Source organism: Bemisia tabaci, chromosome 7 (genome assembly GCF_918797505.1).
Source record: "Bemisia tabaci chromosome 7, PGI_BMITA_v3".
NCBI classification, from domain to species: Eukaryota; Metazoa; Arthropoda; class Insecta; order Hemiptera; family Aleyrodidae; genus Bemisia; species Bemisia tabaci.
Genome location: NC_092799.1, coordinates 43,478,329 through 43,499,768, shown reverse-complemented (window position 1 = coordinate 43,499,768; position 21,440 = coordinate 43,478,329). Strand labels below are relative to the sequence as shown.

At 40.4% G+C, this 21,440-nt stretch overlaps 1 protein-coding gene across 2 annotated transcripts in view; it reads right to left on the bottom strand.

The window, feature by feature from the left end:
- The window catches only part of LOC109043420 (uncharacterized), a 295,984-nt gene that overhangs the window by 81,099 nt on the left and 193,445 nt on the right, over positions 1-21,440 (bottom strand). For both annotated transcript variants that reach the window (XM_072303015.1, XM_072303014.1), the window contains exon 5: positions 20,559-20,597. In XM_072303015.1, the coding sequence (XP_072159116.1) occupies positions 20,559-20,597 (39 nt within the window). The remainder of the gene's footprint in view (positions 1-20,558; positions 20,598-21,440) is intronic.

Here is a 21,440-nt window from a genome sequence, read left to right as displayed (position 1 = left end):
AATTTTTCTAATAATTCATCAAATCATACTGTCGCAAAAGTTCGTGCACATATAAATTTCTCGTGCTCCAGTATAACTGTAGAAAGTTTTGCAGTTCACAGTTCGCTTTCAAAATTCAATTTCCTTCTTCGTATACTAATATGTATGAATTCAGAGTTTTAACTGCGTGTAATGTAAGGGAAAAGTACGAAAACGGCAGGTGTTGAAGCAAGGAATTAAGAAAACCCTTAAGAGGATTCTCTTGGAAAGTAAGGAAAAGGTAATGAACAAACAAGGAATTTAGATGATGAGATTCTAGCACACGTCCTGTAGTCGCAATTTAATCTTGTGTATTTGAAAGGTTTAGAAGAGCGTATTCTTAAAGGTCAAAAACATGTCTTATCGAGTGAAATTTGGCAATATTGGAACGCTTATACGGTGATCTTTCCAAGCACGGCAGCAGAACTCCTGGATGTGTGCTTTAGGTGATACGTAAGTTTGGGCTCCCATCAGAGAAACTGAAGTTTTATTAGCCGTCCGTAACTCCACCATCTACGAGGAAAACATAAATAAAGGAAACATAGGAGCGACAAGCAGTGGCCAATTAAGATTACGCCGCGCCGGCTGCTGAGCGGTGGTTGCGATAACTACCGTGATAGATAACGTAGCTACCCTGGCGATTACTGCGAATATATTCCAAACAATGTGTATTCTTCATAATAAGTAGAACTTCGTGATTATAATGACCACCTCATGCTCAGTGGTCATTTTTGCTATTTGGCAACATTGGATTCCATCCATTTAAAAGCATATAAACAATCGATTGCAAAATGTAATCCAAAAGTCGTGCTAAAGAAAAAATCCGTATGAGATTCTGAAAGTTGCTTAATTTTTCTTGATAAAAACACGCATTTTCGATTAAAAACTATGAGTATTGCTTCTTGGGTATTTTAGTAACGCTGGATGAATGTGAATGTGGTGTTATGTGATATTTTATTAATTGAAATGACAATAATTCCAACAAACTGTACAAAAACTTCAAAATCAGAAGTTGAAAATGGCTGAAACCGCAAGTTTGAATAATCGCGTCAAACACAGTGCGGCCGTCGCAGCGAGGGGCTGGCGTGCATGGCGCGGAGTGCATAGTGACGCCTTACAAGACCGCAGGATACTTCATGCATTGCGGCATTCAGCACGCTGAGCTGCGCTGCTGCGCTCAGCGCTTTGTGGCGCCTTACAAGTCTGCAGGATACTTCATGCATTGCGCGTATAACACGGTGTGCGCTCAAGTCGTTGAAAAGTCGTATTTTCTTGGTGTCAAACCTACTCCGGTGCAGGCAATTTCCGAACAGTGCACGCCGCGAGCTTACAATCTTGGGATTACAGGATTGTGAAGATTTTGCAATCCTGTATTATTTCCGTTGAAAATATAATTTACGAGTGGAAATGTTTCAAGTTAGAATGCTGTTACGCTCAATCGTTCGAAAAACGCCGAACTTAGCTAACTTCCAGGAAAAGAGAGTGGACATTTTTTTTATTTTTTTACCATAAACGCGGCAAAATTTCCAGGGAGATATTCTTGGTATTAAATTCACACAGAAATGAACTAACATCGGCAATTTTTGCAAAATGACCTAAGAATGCCTACAGCTAATACCGAAAATTTAATGGGGGGGGGGGGGGAGTCCACAGCGACACCGCAATAAAGCTGGTCAGTTGGCGATTTCCGGGCCGCTTAGAGGAGCCAGTTCGCTCTGGATGAATGTAGGGAAAAATTTCAAAGAAAAATACTCAAGTTTCTCGGAGAATTTCCATATTGTCAAATGAAATTTGAACATGCCTCTGAACTCATACGGCTCATACTCAGGAAAACTTTCAAGTGGAGCAAGCAATTTTGGGACACCTCCGGCAACGTGAGCCGAGTACGGTGGCGTGGCGTGCATTGCGATGTATCGATTGTTGTGCCATTTAAACCTATAGAAAAAGATCGATAAACAGGGTGTTCACAGCGAACACCTTAATAATCGATTCTCTACCATAGGTTTAAATGGCATAACAATTGATACATCGCAATTCACGCCACGCCACTGGCCGAGTATACCGTCATTTGGCGAAGATTTTTGTCCTCAACTCTGATAGCGGACTACACTGCAGTCACCGCTTTGTCGTCGACATTGTAACCGATGCGTTGGCAAGGATAAAAAATTTAAAAAAAAAAAGCAACGCTGGCATGACATAACCATTAAAAGAATTCATCGTTGAACCGCAGTTGGTTGGATTATGTCCTCTTGAATAAGTTTCAGATTTGCAATCCGTGTGAATACCTGAAATCACATTCGCGGCAAAATTCTGACGTGATGGCGGAGAAAGCAGAAAGTGCAATTCTGTATGAGCCATGATTAGCACGTGCTTTTATGTGTCTTGAGGCCCATGCCAGCATCCACTTACTGCTCTCTACGCCATCACGGCAGAATTACAGGGCGGTGGGATGAATGAATGAGCGATCAACGCCTAAGTCGATGCTGTTTGATCGATGGATCGTAGAGACGTTCCGAAAATGGACTCGTGCAACTGACGATCCGTCGAGAGCGAAATTGCGTTACGCTTTGATCGTGGCCGCAAAACGTCGGTGAAGCATGAGAAATACGCGATTCGCGGCAGCTGCCACGCATGCGCGTAGCGCATAAAACACCAACGTTGTCAACTAAGACAAAAAAATCCCAACCTTCTAGACAAGATTTTGCGTCTAGAGGTTATCCTCGGGTCTTATGAATTCCACTTTAGAGTTTCTGCGATAGTAGAGAGTTTAAGATTCAACCAGCTATTGTTCCGTAAAATTTCGGAATATACTTGGCGCGTATTCCCAAAACTAACTCGAAATCGTCAGAAAGGCTCTTTAGGTTGAGGCCTTAAAGAAGATGACAAGTGGACTGCATTTTGCAATTTGGAACTATAAATTCTGGCTCTTCTGGAAAAAACGCTTATGTGCATAGCCAACTCGCGATCTTAAATAACCCACCTCACCCTCTTCAAATACGGATAGGGCTGATACAATGCAGGAATGCCACCCTCTGTAGAATTTTGCCTAAGTTAAAACATTTCATAACATTTGATGCTCGTCGAATTCTGTCAACCCGATGCGATGTTTGAATTTTAGTTTGCTGATTAATGGGACAGAACCTACGAAGAGGTTGGTTCAGCAGTTCTAACCCAATTTTCAAAAAATCCCCTATAAAAAGGCTTGGCCAACGACAATCGACAGTCATGATAGGATAGGGCGAATTATATTTGATTTTTGGCTCGACAAATTGCTACTCAACCATCATTGTGTGAAAAATAGCGTTGACCTTCAAATTTAACTTATGCCTAACTCGATTGCATTGTTTAGATTGTTAGTATCTCTGGAATATATTGTCTCTGATCGTACTTTGCAATATGACAACCTCAGCCTCATGGAAATCAATGGTTGCTGATTGGTGATTGGTGTTGGCGACGCGAAACCTGGATCAGGCACCGCCGCCGTTGACGGCAAGTCGTCGTTCCACAAACTTAACTACATTTATAGATGAGCCCTATCATTAGTATGAATCTGTACATTTCAGGGCTCACATGAAAATGTAGTTAAGCTCTTGGATTAGTGGAGCGACGAACTAGGTTAGGTTAGGGAAACGGCCGGGAAGATGGACTCTCTGTCTGGGCATGGGGCAGAACTGAGCTACTACCTCTGTTTATGTAAATAGATCGCTTCTTTGCCGGCGACCGCGCCACCGCCGCGCCGCTTCCATCGATGAGCCAATGAGGGCTCGCTAAGGCAGTCATGCACTGGATTTTGCGCAGAATTGCAAAATTGTATTGAGTAAAGAGAGAATCTGATTAATGTAAGAAGAGATTAGCCAAGGTGTTAGGTGTTTTCACTGATTTATTTATTTAATAAACATGCTATTTTATAAGCATGTTTATTAAATAAATAAATCGGTGAAAACACCTAACACCTTGGCTAATCTCTTCTTACATTAATCATATTTCAAATGGTATTACTAATCATAATGAATGATTTCAAAGAGAGAATCGGAGAGGCTTAACTCCACCGCAATATCGCGAAATTTTACTTCATGAATCACCTTCCAAAATTTCTTACAAGAATCTTCGTAAATTCCATTTTATTTTGACGAAAATCCCAAAAATATGTAGGTGTAAAACATACATACATCCATTTCTGGATAAATCATGATGAATTATTATGGTACCTTGTATCACTTTAAATTTCACTTCAATTCGGAATTGGATTCTAAGATGTATAGGCATGATATTGCCTTCTGAGTCTGTGATAAGAAACATTGAAAAATCCACAAAACTTAAAGAGGTGAGGACCAAAGAGGTGAAATTCGTTGCAACTTTGCGAAGTTTCAGCATCCATATTCACCGGTAAATCACGGGGAAACTTCGCTTTGGTTCTCGCCTCTTCAAGTTTCGTGGATTTTATTGAATTTTTCTTATCGGAGGCTCAGAAGGCAACATAGCGCCTATACATATTAGAAACTCAATTTCGAAATTTTAGAGAAGAATCATCATAAGAGTCGAACTTCATTTCTTTTTAATTAAATTCTTCGTTGTTTATTGCATGTCGAACGCTCGCTTCTCAAAATCATGCAAAATTTCATTACACTTTTGCTAGGCGAGAAAAACTTTATTATCCGCGTTTCATCCAGAAATAAAAAAATACCGAAACAGCGTTAGATTTTTCAGGCGACCGTTAATGAAATTTCATTTAAGTCGTTAAAATTGTATTTTACTTCGCATTCACCGGCAGGCGAACAAGACTTTCACGAGGGCATTACAATGATGAGCGATGCATTTTAATCAAACGAAAAAGTCGCTACATGAATCTCATTTCAGAATCCGATTTATGGTACTTGCGAGAACGGAAACGATGAATAGATTAGAGTATTAAACGCGTGAAAGTGCGCCGAGACACTGAAAAATCGGGAGGCGTTTCAGCAGGGTTCCGCGGCTCGTCTTCCGGTCCCGGCGTTCGGAGACTCCAACGCGAGGTTAGGAAAGTAAGCGATGGCGAAGGGCGCGATGCAATGGCAACATGATCGGAGCAAACGAGACAAAAACGCCTACCTACTTTGAGTTTCTGTTGACGTTGGGCGGTTTTGCTCGGAGAGTCTGGATTTGATCCAGAACCGGGTCACCGGTCAAACCCGCGTATCAAACGTTATACCTTCCTCAACCACCCGTCATCCGATCAGACTGTCCGTCTGTCTGACGTGTCGCTCGTGCCACATCGCGAGCCATCGCGTCAGCCGCCGCAGATTTTGGTGTTTGGAATTTTCAATTATTCTCAGTCCTTGATCTTTCCTGATAAAACAAGGACTTTTCCCTCATTTTCTTGCAGATTCTCTAAAGGGAAAACTATATTTTCTATCAAGTGCTGAAGAATATCAATTTTAAAGCGCTCAGCCGATAGGGAGTTCTTCGTGATTTCAATCTGCCTCTAGAATTCTACACTGGAAAAAAAAAAAAACACATTGGATCTAAAGTCCAGACTCTTGAAAACATTGACAAGAAAAAGGACTCTTGATTCAATTAGATTTAAGCTTAAATCAAAGGGAAATCCGCACGAATTAAGAGGCTTGGTGCTTGATTTAAGCTTAAATCTGATTGAATCAAGATTATTTTCTCTTGTCGATGTTTTTAAGAGTCTATACTCTAGATCCAATGTGTTTTTTTTCCAGTGTATATTAGTAGCAATGCGTTCAAATGGTGCATCGCCTCGATAGCAAGATGGCCAAACGGCCAAATTAGAATTGCATAAAAACTACTTTTAGTTGAAATCAATAATATCTCATTTTTTTTCAAAAACCGCACATGTGCGCCTTGTCCTCAAAGCCCCATTGAAAGAGAAATATACAAAATTAGTATTTTATCAAAAGTTTGGCAAGCCTAATACGGTGTTCTTCCGAGAATAGTAGAGATCTTGGGTGCCCGACGACAACGTCCATCTGTGTGTTTGTTTAAGCGGTGAGTGGTGGCAGTCGTTGATGGGCGAGCCGGCGGAGTGTTTGCCGATGTGCGAGATTGATACCCGGTGCCGAGCGGCGAGCTGTCTGGGTGATGCGCGACGGGACCCCGCTCAACGCGAAGGCGCGGAGGTTAGCACGGGCGACGATGAATTTATTGATATTCATCTTGGGTCGCGCAAGCCTCTCTCAGACGCGGCCGGATGCTCGGCCTGGGCTAGCGGTGTTTCGAGCACGGGTCTCATAGGGGCGTCTTCCAGAAGTCCTCAAATGTTCTGCGGGGCTCCCCAGGTGGCGTGGGAAAACAACACTCATCAACACACCAAATGATTTTAGTATGAGGATCGTGTGCCACCGGTTTCCCATAGTGTACGAGGGGCGTGCATGACAGTTTTTCAATACTTGAATCCAGGACTTTCATGCATTTTTAAATTAGTAAAATTTGGGGGTATTAAGGGCCGTTCACACACGAAACACTGGAAAAAACATATTGTATCTAGAGTCCAGATTTTTGAAAACATTGACAAGAAAAAATACTCTTGATTCAATCGGGTTTTTGCTTGAATCAAAACGAAATCCGCTTGAATTAAGAGGCTTGGTTTTTGATTTAAGCTAGATTCTGATTGAATCAAGAGTACTTTTTCTTGTCGATGTTTCTAAGAGTCTGGACTCTGGATCCAATGTGTTTTTTCCCCCAGTGAACTCTCAGTTCGAAAACGATACAACTCACGTTTTCTTAGGTCTGATGTTCATTTTTTTGCATGGAAATACTCTTCTTCTCACTGCCACACAGTTTTTGTCGTCTCCTGAAACTTTTTATTCTTCCAAGATGAGAATCATTTTCGACTTGGGAGATTCAAGTAGAGTTAGGTTTTTCCCCAAGTTTTTTACCAGACCTCTCCTTTCCAATGCCAGGTGCGTGTCTGACAGCATTAGACATCACCCTCACCCTTCAAAAATCGTGTTTAAGATCTAGATCACCCTAACATTATTAGTTACGAAAAATCCGCGTCGTTTTCGATTGGAAAAAAGGAACAATTCCAGGGGATCCCACAATTAAGGATTTCAGGGCATTACGAACCTTGGTTGAAAAGTGGAGAGACTTCCGCACACCCAAGATCAAAGATACCTGAACCCTGGAGGCGACGTTCCTCTGGAGGCGCAAAAAAGGAACCCATGTTCACACCTTTCTTCTTTCTGCGCATGCGCATCTCTTGCTCAAACATTCGCGACGAGCCGTGGAGAAACAGAGGAAATCTGCGAAATTCAATGTCCGCGAGTCGAGATCAGACGGATCGTGATAGAGTAATTAGCGCAATAATTCGCGCTTTCGAATCAGCTCTTAACTATTCTGCCGTGCTAAAAGGAAGAACGCCGTATGAACATTCGAGAGTTGCCAAATTTCCTTCGATATAATGTTTAATATTGAGGAAAGTTATGAACAGTTTTCCTTAAAATTTTTAAGAACTTTAGGTGAAATTGCGACCAACATTATCTGAAAAATTGGAAGAGAAATTTTCATAAGTTCACCAGGAAATTCGTGTTTTATAAATGAAAATGTGGCAACGCCTGGAGGTTCATACTATGTTTTTCCTAAGCACGGCACTATTGACGACCGGATAAAACGCGATTCGTGAGCAGACTTGCGAAGAGCGAGGAAGGAGCCGCGGATCAAAGTGCACAGTTTTAGCAACCGCCGGATTCCCTTGAATTATCGCGCCAGAAACACTAGCGTAAGATGCGCGATGCATTTTAATTTCGGAAAAGGTGCGGAAGAGAGTATAGAGGGCCTACAGTGGAGAAAATGAAGAAGTAGAAGAATAAGATAACATGAGCATATGCAAATAAAGGCCCTTATCCACGGGTGCAGGTAATACCCGATCTAGCGATCTAAGAGACAAATCTTGAGTCGTGAGGCAAATTTAAAAATTGACGACTTGCTGTTTCTTTTCTTTCACATGTCTCGATTCTTTGAATAAGTGGGGCAAATCAAACATGTCACTATGAATTCGGGCATAGACTGATTTAGAGCGGCTATTATGGTTCCATCGTAAATAAACACATTATCTTGTCTCTAATTTGCGCCAAGCTGGTAAAATGCGTCTAATTGTGAGTGTTTCTTGCAATCGAAATAATTCTCGTGGTAATGAGCCCTTAATTGATTTATGAACTGTCAATGACTAAATTTTGATCGAAATTTATCGTGTTTAATGAGTCCTTAATGGGTTTATGATCTGTCAATGACTAAATTATGATAAATTAACGAAATTAACTTACACAGAATTTGTACATGAGATTATGTTGCTTTGAACCAATGATGTAGCCTCTAAATCAGTCTATATTTTGCCATAAAATTGGAAGTTAGGCCGTGAGGCGCATTGGAAATTGGTTATGGAACCAAAACGCCGGATCATGTCAAACGGTGAGAGTTTTGGAACTTTTACAACCCAACCCGTATAGTTTTTCGATGACGCGTGTTACAGAGAGAAAAACTTCGGCCCTCCTGAAAAAGTTTTAAAACAAGCCCACATTTTCTTAAATTTTTGAGTTACATTTTTAAAACTAAAGGAGTCAGTATGAAGAACTGTTCAGTGTATTTTGTGCCAACTGATACAAAATTAATCTCTCTGTGCAGTTCAAAGTAATGTGTATTAATTGTCTCTGAAAGTTGAAGTGACAAATGGTAATAGTTGATAACACACTTTAATTTGTAAAATCCAAACCTCTGCCACACGATCACACGAAGTATCTCATTTAGCATGTCATTTTTGTAATTCATAATTTGCAAGAAATTTGCGGCCTGACAGTGTGCCCGCAAGACCAAAGAATACTTCTCATGAAGAGAATTCACAGAGCGGGGAATGTCGCGTCGAGATTCAGAGCCTGCCATGAGAACAGTCGTGGCCCCTTCAAACGTCCGGTTAGATAACTTATGATGCTTTTCTGCAAGTGTAGGTATCATACGCGGTTGAAGGCTCATCAATCGCGGCAAGGTAATCATAGCTACCAGGATTTCAAGATCTGCCAAACAGAGCCGACGACAGTAAAACTGAGAAATTTGCTGACAAGAAAGAATCATTGCTTCAAAGATTTTTTCTTTAGCATAATAAAAATTATGGTCATTATCGTCAAGCTTCAACTAAAGATAATTGTAATTAAATTTAGTTTAAAATAATTGGTTCAAATGATTTGAAATTTTTCTATTAATTAATTCATATTGTATTATATTTTATCCGTCTTTATTTTTTCAATGCTGTTAAATTACAAGATATTTTTAAATGTTTCTCACTTGTTTAAACCTATTACGGGTGGTTTCAGCTTGTGATACACAGAGTAAAATCCAAACAAAATAGACTTTTTGTTGTTATTGCGAATTTGGGATTAATTCAAACGCCCATTACTTTCTACGCGTAATGCAAGGGTCTCAATCTTCCAACCTTCCCCCTTCCATCCATCCCATTGAGTCACGTAGAAGTTAGTAACGTAAGTGCGTACATTAAGTAACGTGAGAACGTAAAGTCGTAACCTTTTGATGAAAGTTCAAAGCCCTTCTAGCTTAAGGATGAGATAAATAAAGCTTAAACCGCGGGTGGGTCGTCTTCAGTATTAGCATCGTGAATTATTATTATTACTATCGTCATCATCAGCATTGTGAGCATTGGCACGACCACACAGACGTTTGCAACCGCATGCTCTGAGGAATTTAATCCTACGCTGAGATGTAAGAACGAAGCGCTTTTGGGAAAAGGCAATGCGAGTTACAACATACCATATGGCCGCTATGAACATGCTGGTTGCAATATTGTAGACTAAAATATCGGATATTTAAAGAAAAAAAATTGAGTAAATTATATCTACAAAAAGCTGTTCACTATAACAGACTGTCACCAGATGGAAATTTGTAGGAAAATGTCAGTAGATTATCTAGATGTATCTATCTAGCTAAAGCGTAACAGCCACGCTGAGAAAATACGGAGCATGACTGTTTAATTTGGACTTAATCATATTCCTTTTGATGGAATACTACGTTTCTAAAAAAAACTCGTCCGCATTCTCCCTTAAATTTTCCAAAGCCTTTTTCTTAAAATTCAATTTTGTACCCGACTGAAACAGTCCATGCAGAAAAAAAAACTTATATTGTAATTAAAAAATATATACTTTGTTAGGGGTTTGGTGCTTCCGAATTCACAAATGACGTTCTTCCTTGGCATAGCAGTACGCACTTCAATTAAATCGTTCTGAAAAACATGCGCTGATCACATGTATTGTAAAGAGCCGACTTGTAAAAAATTAAACGAAAATTGTTAAAATTGGCAAGACTGCGAGAAAATCTTTTGGCCTACGTTATTTGCACACGTTGCGTCGGAGGCGGTCACGAGGCGCGAAAACTTGCTCAAGAAAAATGCCAGATGAACTTTTAAACGTTGCCAACTTTCCTCCCGTAAAACGTTCATTTTTGAGAAAAACTAACGAATATTAAAAATTTGAATCCTTAGACTCACTGCACTGAAGTGAGCATTAAATTACTGGTAAACACGGACCAATATTTGCGCATGTTTCTCAAAAAATTCGTATTTTGTAATAAGAAATTTGGCACCATCCAAAAGTTCATACGGCATTCTTCCTCAGCGCGGCAGATGCTAAAGGATAAACATGAATGAGCACCGTAAAGACAACAGCAACCGACCGGAAAGAGAAAAAGGTGTGATTGTGGAATCTTCGGCTTGCCCACGCTTCAATTCTCAATGAAGTTGTCTCGGTTACTTTTATCGCTTGAGATCGGGAGCCGCACTGCTTTTCGGGCAAGAACAACGCAAGTATAGCGAAACTTCTACTCCGGACACGCGATTTTTACACGGGGTTTATGCATTAACGACAGGAAGATTATGTAAAGCCATAAACATAAATTAAACCGCAGTGATCGATCAAAGCTCGCGACTTTGGGCTCCAAATTCTGAATATCGGTCCGTAACGCTCGGTCCCTGGCAAGTTTTTGATTTAAGAGATAATATCCAAGGCCGAAAGCACAACTTAATCGACATTGTTCATTTTGGGCCTGTTTTGATTTGATGGTTCAGATTTTTTTCGTTGACATAAAACATTTCAAATCGCCCAATGAAAGATTCAAGGTTAAAATCTAGGTATAATGGACCTAGACACGGTGCGAATCGAAGCAATATTAGACATGTTTCTACATCACAATTGTATGCAGAACCCTTTGAGCGTGTTGAAAATTTCCATTATCTACTGAAAGGGATATTAGCGTTCATTGTTCACACAAAAAAGTACAACGGTCAGATCAAACTACTTTCTAGGGAAGAGAACTAAAATCAACGTGCATCAAATCAATACTATAGTTCATGCGCCGCATGACATGCGGTACTTTATTCACTAACAATGAATGATCACGTACAACATACATAGTATACGTTTCCAATCAGTTATGGGACACCCGGTAAGATATACGCCTAAGTGCACGGACTAGAGTAAGACAAATTTACTTACTTTTTCATTGAGACACGCAGTAAAGTAGAGTCCCTTTATACCCAGAGTTACGACAACTCACTTTTGGTTGGGCCAGGGTTGGGCTGTAAGTGGCCTAAAAAAAAATCCAATTCTGATTGGTTCTCGCTCATGGAGGCCGAAACGAGTGCACCAAGATGGCGGTACCTCGTATGTGAACAAGAATAATGAAAATATTACCTAATTGTGGTTTATCAAGAGTAAATTGTTATTGCCATCGGTCCAAAATGAAAATAGATTAAGAAATTATTCACAAACCAATCTCATTTTCTTTTTAATTGATCAATTTGTTGATGTTGTTGTTTCTGTGTGACAGGCATCGCAGGATTCCTGATCCTTATCCCCCAATATCGTTCGTTTGGGTGCACTCGTTTCGGCCTCCATGGCCAGCCAAGGCCGGCTGTCAGTCAGCTGATAATCGAGTTGTCGTAACTCTGGGTATAAAGGGACTCTACAGTAAAGTAACGAAGAAACAAAAGAAAACTCGGTTGACTCTTACCTGAAACACATAAAACAACGAAATTAGAAATATGTGGAAGCAAAAAAAAACTCAATTTATTTTATTCGCAATAAGAAGAACCTCCCTGAATACAGTAGACTCTGGATTATCCGGCTTCGTATTATCCGGACTCTGGATTATCCGGATCGATTTTGCAACCATGTAACTACGTACGCATTCCGATAGGCGAGCGGATCCGCGGAGAAGCGGTCGCAAGGCATATTGGCGCCTGCAAGGCTGAAGGAATACTTCACGCATTGCGCCAAACAGTGAGGTCGGCGCGGAACGCATTAGCGCCTACTAGATTGCATGAATACTTCTCGCATGACGCCAAACGCAGTGCAGTCGGTTAGTTAGCCTAAAACGCACATTAGCGGCTACAAGACTGCATGAATACTTCACGCATTACGCGCTTTAATCGTTGTATTGTAATTTATCGATGTCGGCTACCCTTCACAATCAGCATTGAGTCGTTCAGTTTGGCATTAACCTTTTAAATTCGTGTTGGTATGTACATGGTGTATACATAATAAGAATAGGTGTGTTGGTTGGTGGTGTTTGTGTTTACTATTATTATCCGGATTTCTTTTTCATCCGGGTCGGGCCCGGCACCAATTAATCCGGATAACCCAGAGTCTACTGTACCTTCAATTATGGCCACGGCTGACAAGGCGTGGATGACAACGCCTGCAAGGATACAACTATTACTGCTTCAAGGATGTCCGTGTTCCATACACAAAAAATTGAAGGCGTTACGACTTGGCTTCCTTCATGCGAATCCGGAGTTTTTCCCTACAACGCAACGCGCCTGCTATTGGGTTGCGCTAGGCAGAAAGGAGTCAAGCCGGATCAGCTATTACCAAATTTAATTTGGCAATTTAATTTTTTACACGAAAACGGTTGGGCGGATTTTTGCACAACTTTCAGTGAATTTTCTGCATAGTACGAACCAAATTCCTTTAAATGTTCAAAAGAATCCACACGAACGTTCTCTTATAAAAAATTAAATTTCAGTGAATTTTCTGCACAATACGAAGCAAATTCCTTAAAATTTTCAAAGGAAACCGTCCAAACTTTCTCTTGGTGAAAAATTAAATTGCTTAGTCAAATTTGGGGATAGCTGATGTGCCTTGGTTCCTTTCTGCTAAACGCGGTCCGATTGAGGCGGATAACAAGTCTGTCCTAAACTTGTCCAATTTTTAATCGCTATTCGAGTTAGATTTTGAACTGAAGAATATAGATAGGTCTCGTAAAGTCCAAAGAGTCCGTATACAAACCTGAATATTCACTTTTTTTTAAGGTTTGAAAAATAACATATCTCAAGGCTCCGTAGTCAATTTGAAGGGGCAAGACAAAAGCTACTTGCTATTTGTAAACAAAAATTCTAGTAAGAAGGGGAAGGAGGGGAGGGTACGAATTTTCTACTGACAGTGCACAGTCTACTTTTCTACTTAAAAATTATAACGAGAGAGCGTCATTCGGCAGTGCCTGATGTTTAAAGCTAATTCCAGCAGTGGCGTGGCGTCAATAGCGATATATCGATTGATCTGTCATTTAAACCTATGGAAAAGGATCGATAGACAGGGTGTTCGCAGCGAACACCTTACTAATCGATTCTTTACAATAGGTTCAAATGGCATAGCAATCGATAGATCGCAATTCACACCATGCCACTGAATTCCAGGTAAATCCGTTCGTTTATCGACGAATTCATCGCCGAAGCATGTGTCCCCGAATAACACAAACCAAACCCGCTGAAGGAACCCACGATGAACAAACCAAATAAGCCTCAAAATCCCGTCAATAATCTCTGCAATTAAACGGCGAGTACTCAACTGCAACATCCACCTCTGCCGAATCGCAAAATAGATCATATATACCCGCCTAAAGACGGAGTTATACTCATTAATTTACGAATTTATGGATGAGAAACGGCAAGAAGGAGGAATGCGACCGGACGACAGACGCAGGCGGACAGGTGTGTATTACAAAGAGAGCGAGTACAACACAACTATGCCTCCTTTTGTTTTACTTCTTCGCTTCGTAGCGGGTCCATTCCGCTCCCGGTTCGCGCTCGCCGCTCGACGTTCGACGATCGGGTGCGTCCCGATCGGGCGAGGTTGGACCGGGTCACGGCGAACCGCCACTGCGCCCGCACATTCGTTGACGCAACCGGTTTAACAATTTTTCAACAGAGAATTTCCAGCCCGTTCCATACTTCCACCGCACCGTCTAGCTGTCAATTGGGGCTATGTATTATGCTGCTTTGCTAAGGGCAGGTTCTACCCCCTCTGGGGGCTGATAGTAGAAATGGATATAAAAAGAAGATACAGGAGGAAGATCGCTCCCTTATCCTTTTTTCTTCTTTGTCTATCACTTTGTCTACCAATTTCAATAATCAGTCCCCAGCTGGCTGATTGTTGAAATTGATAGACAAGGAAGACATAAGGAGCATTAAGCGATCCTGGTGGTTGAAATGGGTGGTTCCTATAGACTGAGGGAGAAAATGATGGACTAACTATAGGATCTCTCGTGGGTTGCCATTATTACCTACCTGTTTTGTCCATTGCAACCACCCGCTGTCACCCGCTACTACCAATAAGATCCCTCCGTACCCCTTTGGTCTTCTTTGTCTTTATCTTTGTCTATCAATTTCAACAATCAGCCCGCAGGTCATATTGGACAAGCTAGACTTCAAACCCTATTTTCGAATGATTGAGGGTTTATGATACATTTCTCACATTATAATCGCGTTTCTAAATCTGGTGATAAATTTTAGAACTAAGAATGTAGCTTCCGATGAACATTTAAAAGAATCGAAGCGTAACAAGAACTCACGGAGCAGTAAAACTTCAAAAAAGGAGACCGATTCGGACTAAAACAGTCACAATAAATATAGAAAAGCTCACGAACAATCGAGAGGGAAATTTATCAAGAAGTTGATAATCTTTTTTCTTTTAAAAAAGATGAAAATAACTGGAGGTTGTCTCATCACATGATACACGCGAGGAGGCTGCATCACATTGTTTTCGCGTCTAGTTCATGAAAGTTAATGTCTGCACTCAAGGTTAGATAGACAGGCTAATATTTGACTTGGCACCACCGACATTGCACGAATCTATGCCCATTTTTCGTTGAAACGACATTCCATTAGTTTTTCAATTTTAATTTAATGGGGTAATTTTTGGGCTCGCGCATTCACTTTGCCCTCGGGTCCAATTCATTTGTCATTCTTCGTATTCGCCTCATACGTTTTTGACCTTACATGATCCCTGCCTTTCTCCCAGAATGTTGCAATCCCAAGTCAGTGGTATATTACGATGATCGGAATTCAAGGGCTTCGTAACCAGAGACAAAAGTTGGTCCAGAAAGAAAGGGCCAGGAACGATCATTTCCAGCGGGAACGTTTACATTTCACGCGTGCGCACCGTTGTATCCCTGGTGAAATTAACTGTTAAAAAGAAGTATGAGAATAAAATTTGTTAATAATGTTTGACTGAGGGTTTTTTCCTTTCTTTTTTCTTGCGTGAACTTGTCACTTTGCGTTTCAGCTAGTGTTAGTAAGCTAGTTTCTTCTTTAACGTTGTATTTCAGAAATTGTGCACATAAATTGAATCCACTATTTTTAAAAGGGTGTAAGTCCAAAAACCGACTTTTTCAGGGTTTTTTAAAGAAAAAACTGCTCAAAAATTCCAGAAGAGGAGAATAATTTCGGCTCTTAAGTCAGGCTTTGATAAGTCAGGTCGGGCTTTTCTATCTATTGGACTTCCACCATTTTTAAATAATGGATGTGCGTACATGCAAAAACGTCCAAAAATGCAATAAAAACTATTTAAAACGAATTAGAGATCTGCCCTTTTAGAGACAGTGTGGATTGATTAGTGGATTCAATTATACCGAAATTTTTAGTGTTTTTGTTGCAAACGTCAAATTACACACTTTTCGTTTCGCATCAATACAAATAGCATTCATATCTTTTCCACGTAGAAAATTCAAAAATCGCAAATTTAAAAAGCGTTTCGGTCCTTTTTTAACCTTAGTTAATGTTTAATATTCAACACTGCCAAACCTGTAACGGACTGTGTGTACTTTGCCTTCATCAAAATCTCCCTGTACTGGAAAAAAAAACACATTGGATCTAGAGTCCAGACTCTTAAAAACATCGACAAGAAAAAATACTCTTGATTCAATCGGATTTTTGCTTAGATCAAGAACCAAGCCTCTTAATTTGAGCGGATTTTCTTTTGATTTAAGCAAAAATCCGATTGAATCAAGAGTATTTTTTCTTGTCAATGTTTTCAAGAGTCTGGACTCTAGATCCAATTTTTTTTTTTTTCCAGTGTGAGGAGGTTAGTTACGCCGCGAGTCCCCAGGAAATGTTCGCCCTTCGATTCCCATTCACGCTTGATGCAAGACGCCTCGATAAAAAGACTTCAGATAAAGTGACGATTGAGAAGTTGGTCAATCGGTCAGTGACGAGTGCACTTGGAAACAGGAGAGTACAATTCTGTTGCAGAAAGCCCAGCCCATGTGGTGCCGTATGGTCGTTGACCCAGCGGGCTCGGATCTCGGATGCCGGCCAGTAAATCGACCGCCGGTCATCGCGTCTGGCGCGGTGCATCCGAAATCGGTTTGACAGTCGGAACGAGGAACCGTCAGCAATTTGTCCGTCTGCCAAATTTGTCGCCGCCGAACGGATAAGTGCAATCCATTCGAAATGTAGCAGCTCATTGTACAGTTTCAGCGTTGCCGGTTGAAAAAAATGTACACATTTTTATCTTATATATTTAATAATTCATTTTAAGACTTTTCCGGAATCGCCGTGCGCCGTAAGCCCGACTGTAACGAATTTTTCCGCGGGCCGATTATTGAAATTTAGCGTTTTTCAGGCGGACATAGGTTAAGCGTGATGGTTCGGCTATGTCTTATCGCTGCTTTGTCGTGCCGATGTCGGTTTGAACTCACGACAAGCTATCGGCACCTCTTAAGTTTCCGACAGTATGTCGTCAATTCCACCTGAAAAAGGCACGACAAAGCAGCGATAAGACATAGCTGACCAATCACGCCTCGCCATTTAACCCATGTCATCTATGTCCGCCCGACAAACACTAAATTTCAATGATCGGCCCGCTGGTTCCATTGAGGAAAAAATCTGTGATTACTTAATCCACTGTGGCTTGAATTAGTTTTGGATCTCAGAATCTGGGGGACACTAATCTATTTTATAGCTTGCATAAAACATATTGAGTACCAAATTTTTTTACCATAATTTTTTCATTTTTCGGGAATCGGTTATTCAAAAAAAGAAAAAACTAATGAAAATTTGCAAAATCATGCCACGGAGGAAATCTTCAATTTTTAAAAACCCCAAAAATACGTTTTTGTAACGCTATGCCATAGAGGGTAAAGTAAAGACGAAATTTTCTAAATTTTTCTTGATACTGAAACAAAAATTACACGGCTGTCGTGATTAAGTGACAAATTCCCCGACCTCGGTCAAATTGTTCTGACTTGTTAACAAGTTTTCGAATTCTCTATAATTCCCTGATTCCTGGAAGTAAAAGCACGACCTTACTACCTCACTAGCAAAATTGCGCGGCAAAGATGTCCGTTTTGTATGAAGTCCGTAACTTTTGCGAAGAACAAGAGCGCCAAAGTGCAGAGGTCAATCCAGCAATTTGGCAACACCGGGTTCTTTCAATTTAAACCTATGATAAATAATCGATTCTTGTCAGTATACCTGCCCCCTCCAAAAATCGATACATTTCTATAGGTTTAGATGGGGAAAAACTATGTTGCCAATTTGCTGGATCCGCCAATGCCAAAGTGGAGTCCGGGCGTTAATCCACTTGAACTTTACCTATACGGCGAAGGGGACTGCGTAATCGGTTAATCAGGCCGGGCATCATCGGTTTCAAACTTGGAACAGTTACGGATGACAGACAGGGAGTGTCACTCCGTTGCTCTCCTCTCCACAGATCTTGCAGATCAATGGACTTCCACGGTTACGCACCGTGCCCATTCATAAACGCCCGCCGCGCCCGCGTGCCTTTACGCATTGACAGCGGTGCCAAATTTCACCCTCAAAAAGTCGCTCAATCACGCATTCACGCTTGTGGAAACGTTGAGATACTATCGATTAGCCGAGGAGAATATTTAATAAGTTTTCCAAAGTTTTAAAAAATGTTTGAATTAAGGTGACATTTTAGGCATTATTGAGGCACTAGAGCTGCACAAATATTGAGGGGCTTGGAAGACAAGGCGCATGAGTGCAGTTTTTGAAAACAAATGAGATATTAATGATTTCAAGTAAAACTAGTCTTAATTAGGTGAAAAACTCGCTTCCAAATTCCAATTTTTAAGCATCAAAAAGTCAGTTTGAACCTTTTTTCCGCCATAAGGATCAATGCAATTTGAAAACATCAAACAAGTATTTCTAGAAATAGCAAAAACTGCACTTATGCGCATTGTCTTCCAAGCCCCTCAATTAAACTCCTGCATTATTTTAGTCCAAGGAGTAATGCAATTTCAATAAAATAACGTGATGTGCCAAAATCCAACGTACAGTAACGAAAGGCATAGGACCAAAGTGCACCGAGCGGGCAACTGTGCTCGTGCACGGTCTGTCCATTTTTTTACCACCTACGTTCAATTAAAGCCTACTTAAGCGTCTCTCACGAAGAGGAATGATACCCTTTAGCTTTGGATCCGGCCAATTTACGATCGGATGATCCGTCGCCAGCTGGTCAGTCGATCAGTGACTCGTCCTTAAATGTTAACTTCCACCGATTTCGATAGAGGAGAGGATCCTTCCGGCAGAACGGAAACATATCTTTATCTTGAGTTAACAACAGACGATATGAAAAGAAAGAAAAACGCAGTTTTATTCAGAAATGTCTCATTTTCGCTTCATAGCTCAGCACTGATAGAATATATAGTTAATTGTCTTTACTTTGCAGAATTAATTTTTCCCACTGCGAACCGAGAGAGGTGCTCTGATAGTCCCACCTCGGCTTCAATATATTCTCATAGTTTTGATCGTAACATGAGAAAAATGCTACACGCAAAGCGGATAATAACTTAACTTCCCTGTATTGGGCGTATTTAGAGCAAAAGGAACTATTTCCCTTGTGACTTGAGCCCTGGTACCCATAATAATATACGCATGACGGGGTCCATGCCACAATTGAGATAATTCTCTTTGATTTAAATCAGTGTTATTTGCTCGCAGAAGACGTAAACGAGAGCTCTCTAACGGAGCAAAACAAACGCTGAGAAAACGCCACAGGAAGAGATTACGAGAGCAAACGAGAAGAATGAAAGAGAGGATGCGGAGCAAAACCGCGACGGCGAAAATAAGACTCGCGGAAATTTTTGCGGTCAGCTTCACCGTTTCCTATTCCGGTCCTCGGCATGTTCCAGACCTGTATAGGACGCTACTTTGGAAGCACCAAGATTTGGACCAGCAGCTAGGAGAGAAGAATCTGGTCTGCCGTATTAAAGGCGTCGTCAGCCGAGTTGGCATTTGTTTACACTTCGCTTTCAAGCGATCGGGATGAAATCGTCCAATAGCCACCGAGGATAGACTGAGGAATCAATCCCCGATCCCTATTGGACGACTGCATCGTGGTCGCTTGCAAACAGAATGTAAGAAGTGCCCTTTTGGCTGACAACATCTCTACGGAGGGGAACAGAAGGTGCAAAAGTGAATTTTTGAGAAAATGTGCCTTGTAGTATTGTCAGAGATCATCCGAAATACGATTATTATAAGTAGTTAGGATAATTAAAAATTGACATTTTTCCTCGACTATATAAACAGGACCTTCCTCTTTTCACGTTGGGAAAAACAGCAGAATGCATTTACTACGAATCGCATGCTTAAGTGGTGACGTTTGGGACTCACAACAAACTTTAAGGTAAAAACTGACAGAATGGGCCACAATTGTACTCAAGACAGCAGTAAGTGCGGCGGTTTTGCAAAATGATGAGGACTTACTGCTCTTTTGTCTGAAATGAAGTCAATTTATGAGAAAATACTGCTTCCCAGTCATAACTCTCGTTTTTTGCACCTGAGAAGGAATCCGCTAGTTGATTTAATTCAAATTGGTCAAATTTTGAGGGAGGCTCGATTTCGAAAGTTAAGGCGTTACTTCTTCCTTCGAAACTATGAAGGACTCGCGTGGAAACGTTCATTAAATGATCTACTTGTGTGGAAAATCAACGAAGGAAAATTCATTTTTAAAGAGCGACAAAAAATTTGTTCCTTTATGCTGAGCTCGGTTTATTTATTTTCGTGGAGAGAAAAAGGTACATGGCAGCATTCGCACTTTTGAAAATTTCTGCAAGCAAATTATTTCTGTGACGATTCAGAGAGTTTCCAAGTACCTAACAAAAATACACAAAAGAAATTAAATAAAAGAAATTAAATGAAATAAATTAAATAAAATACATAAAATAAAATAAATTAATTAAATTAAATTAAATAAAATGAATTAAATACAATAAATTAAATAAAATAAATTAAATCTTACCTCGTAAGGGATTTTTCCGCGGTTCCACATTTTTCTTCTCTGAAACAGAAAGAGAACAGAATTTTAAAATTTAAAATTTTTAAACCTAAATGAACTATCTTAGCCGCTGAGTATAATTAACATATTAGGTAGAAAACGCGAGAACAAGCAGGCATAATGCCGAGAAGTAACGGTGACTTGACTTGCGGAAGACGTTTCGTGCGAAATACAAATTCCGATCATTAAAAACTCCCACAATTCCGACAGCACCGCAACGCCTGCGTGTAAATACACCATCGTGTGAGAAAGTGTGGGTGTTTTTGCGTTTAAATATTCGTCTGCATTACTAAAAGAAACATTAAAAGTAAAACAAATAGTTGATTTTGGGAACTTGTACTTGATTTTAGCTCCATAAGGAGACAAAAACAAAGTTGAGATCATTTTGAGCCCCGAGGTAATTTATGGCTGCAGGAGTACGAGAAACTAAACTTGACCGGATATTTTTGGTGAAAACTTGATTTTTCCCCCGGAGTTCAAATAATATCATTGATCATATTGTCATCTGCCTAATTTTTCAATGACCAAAGCCAATATGGATTAAGAAAAGCAAAATAAAACAAATGCAATGTTGCAGCGGAGAGAGAGAAAATCCCGGAGATTTTAAGGTCCAATATAAATCCTAGTATTTCTTGGTTTCTTCACCTTTTGGATACAATGCGCAAACCAAAAAAGGGTTGCCATAGAATTTAGAAAATGAAATTAGCTGTCATTTCCCTGACATATTTTGGTCATTTCCTGACAATTAAAGACATGCCAGATGGTTAGAAAGGCATAGTTTGAAATGTTTTTCAGGCAAAATTTGTCGTTTGAAACGTCAAATCTATTCTGCCGTGCTAAGAGAGA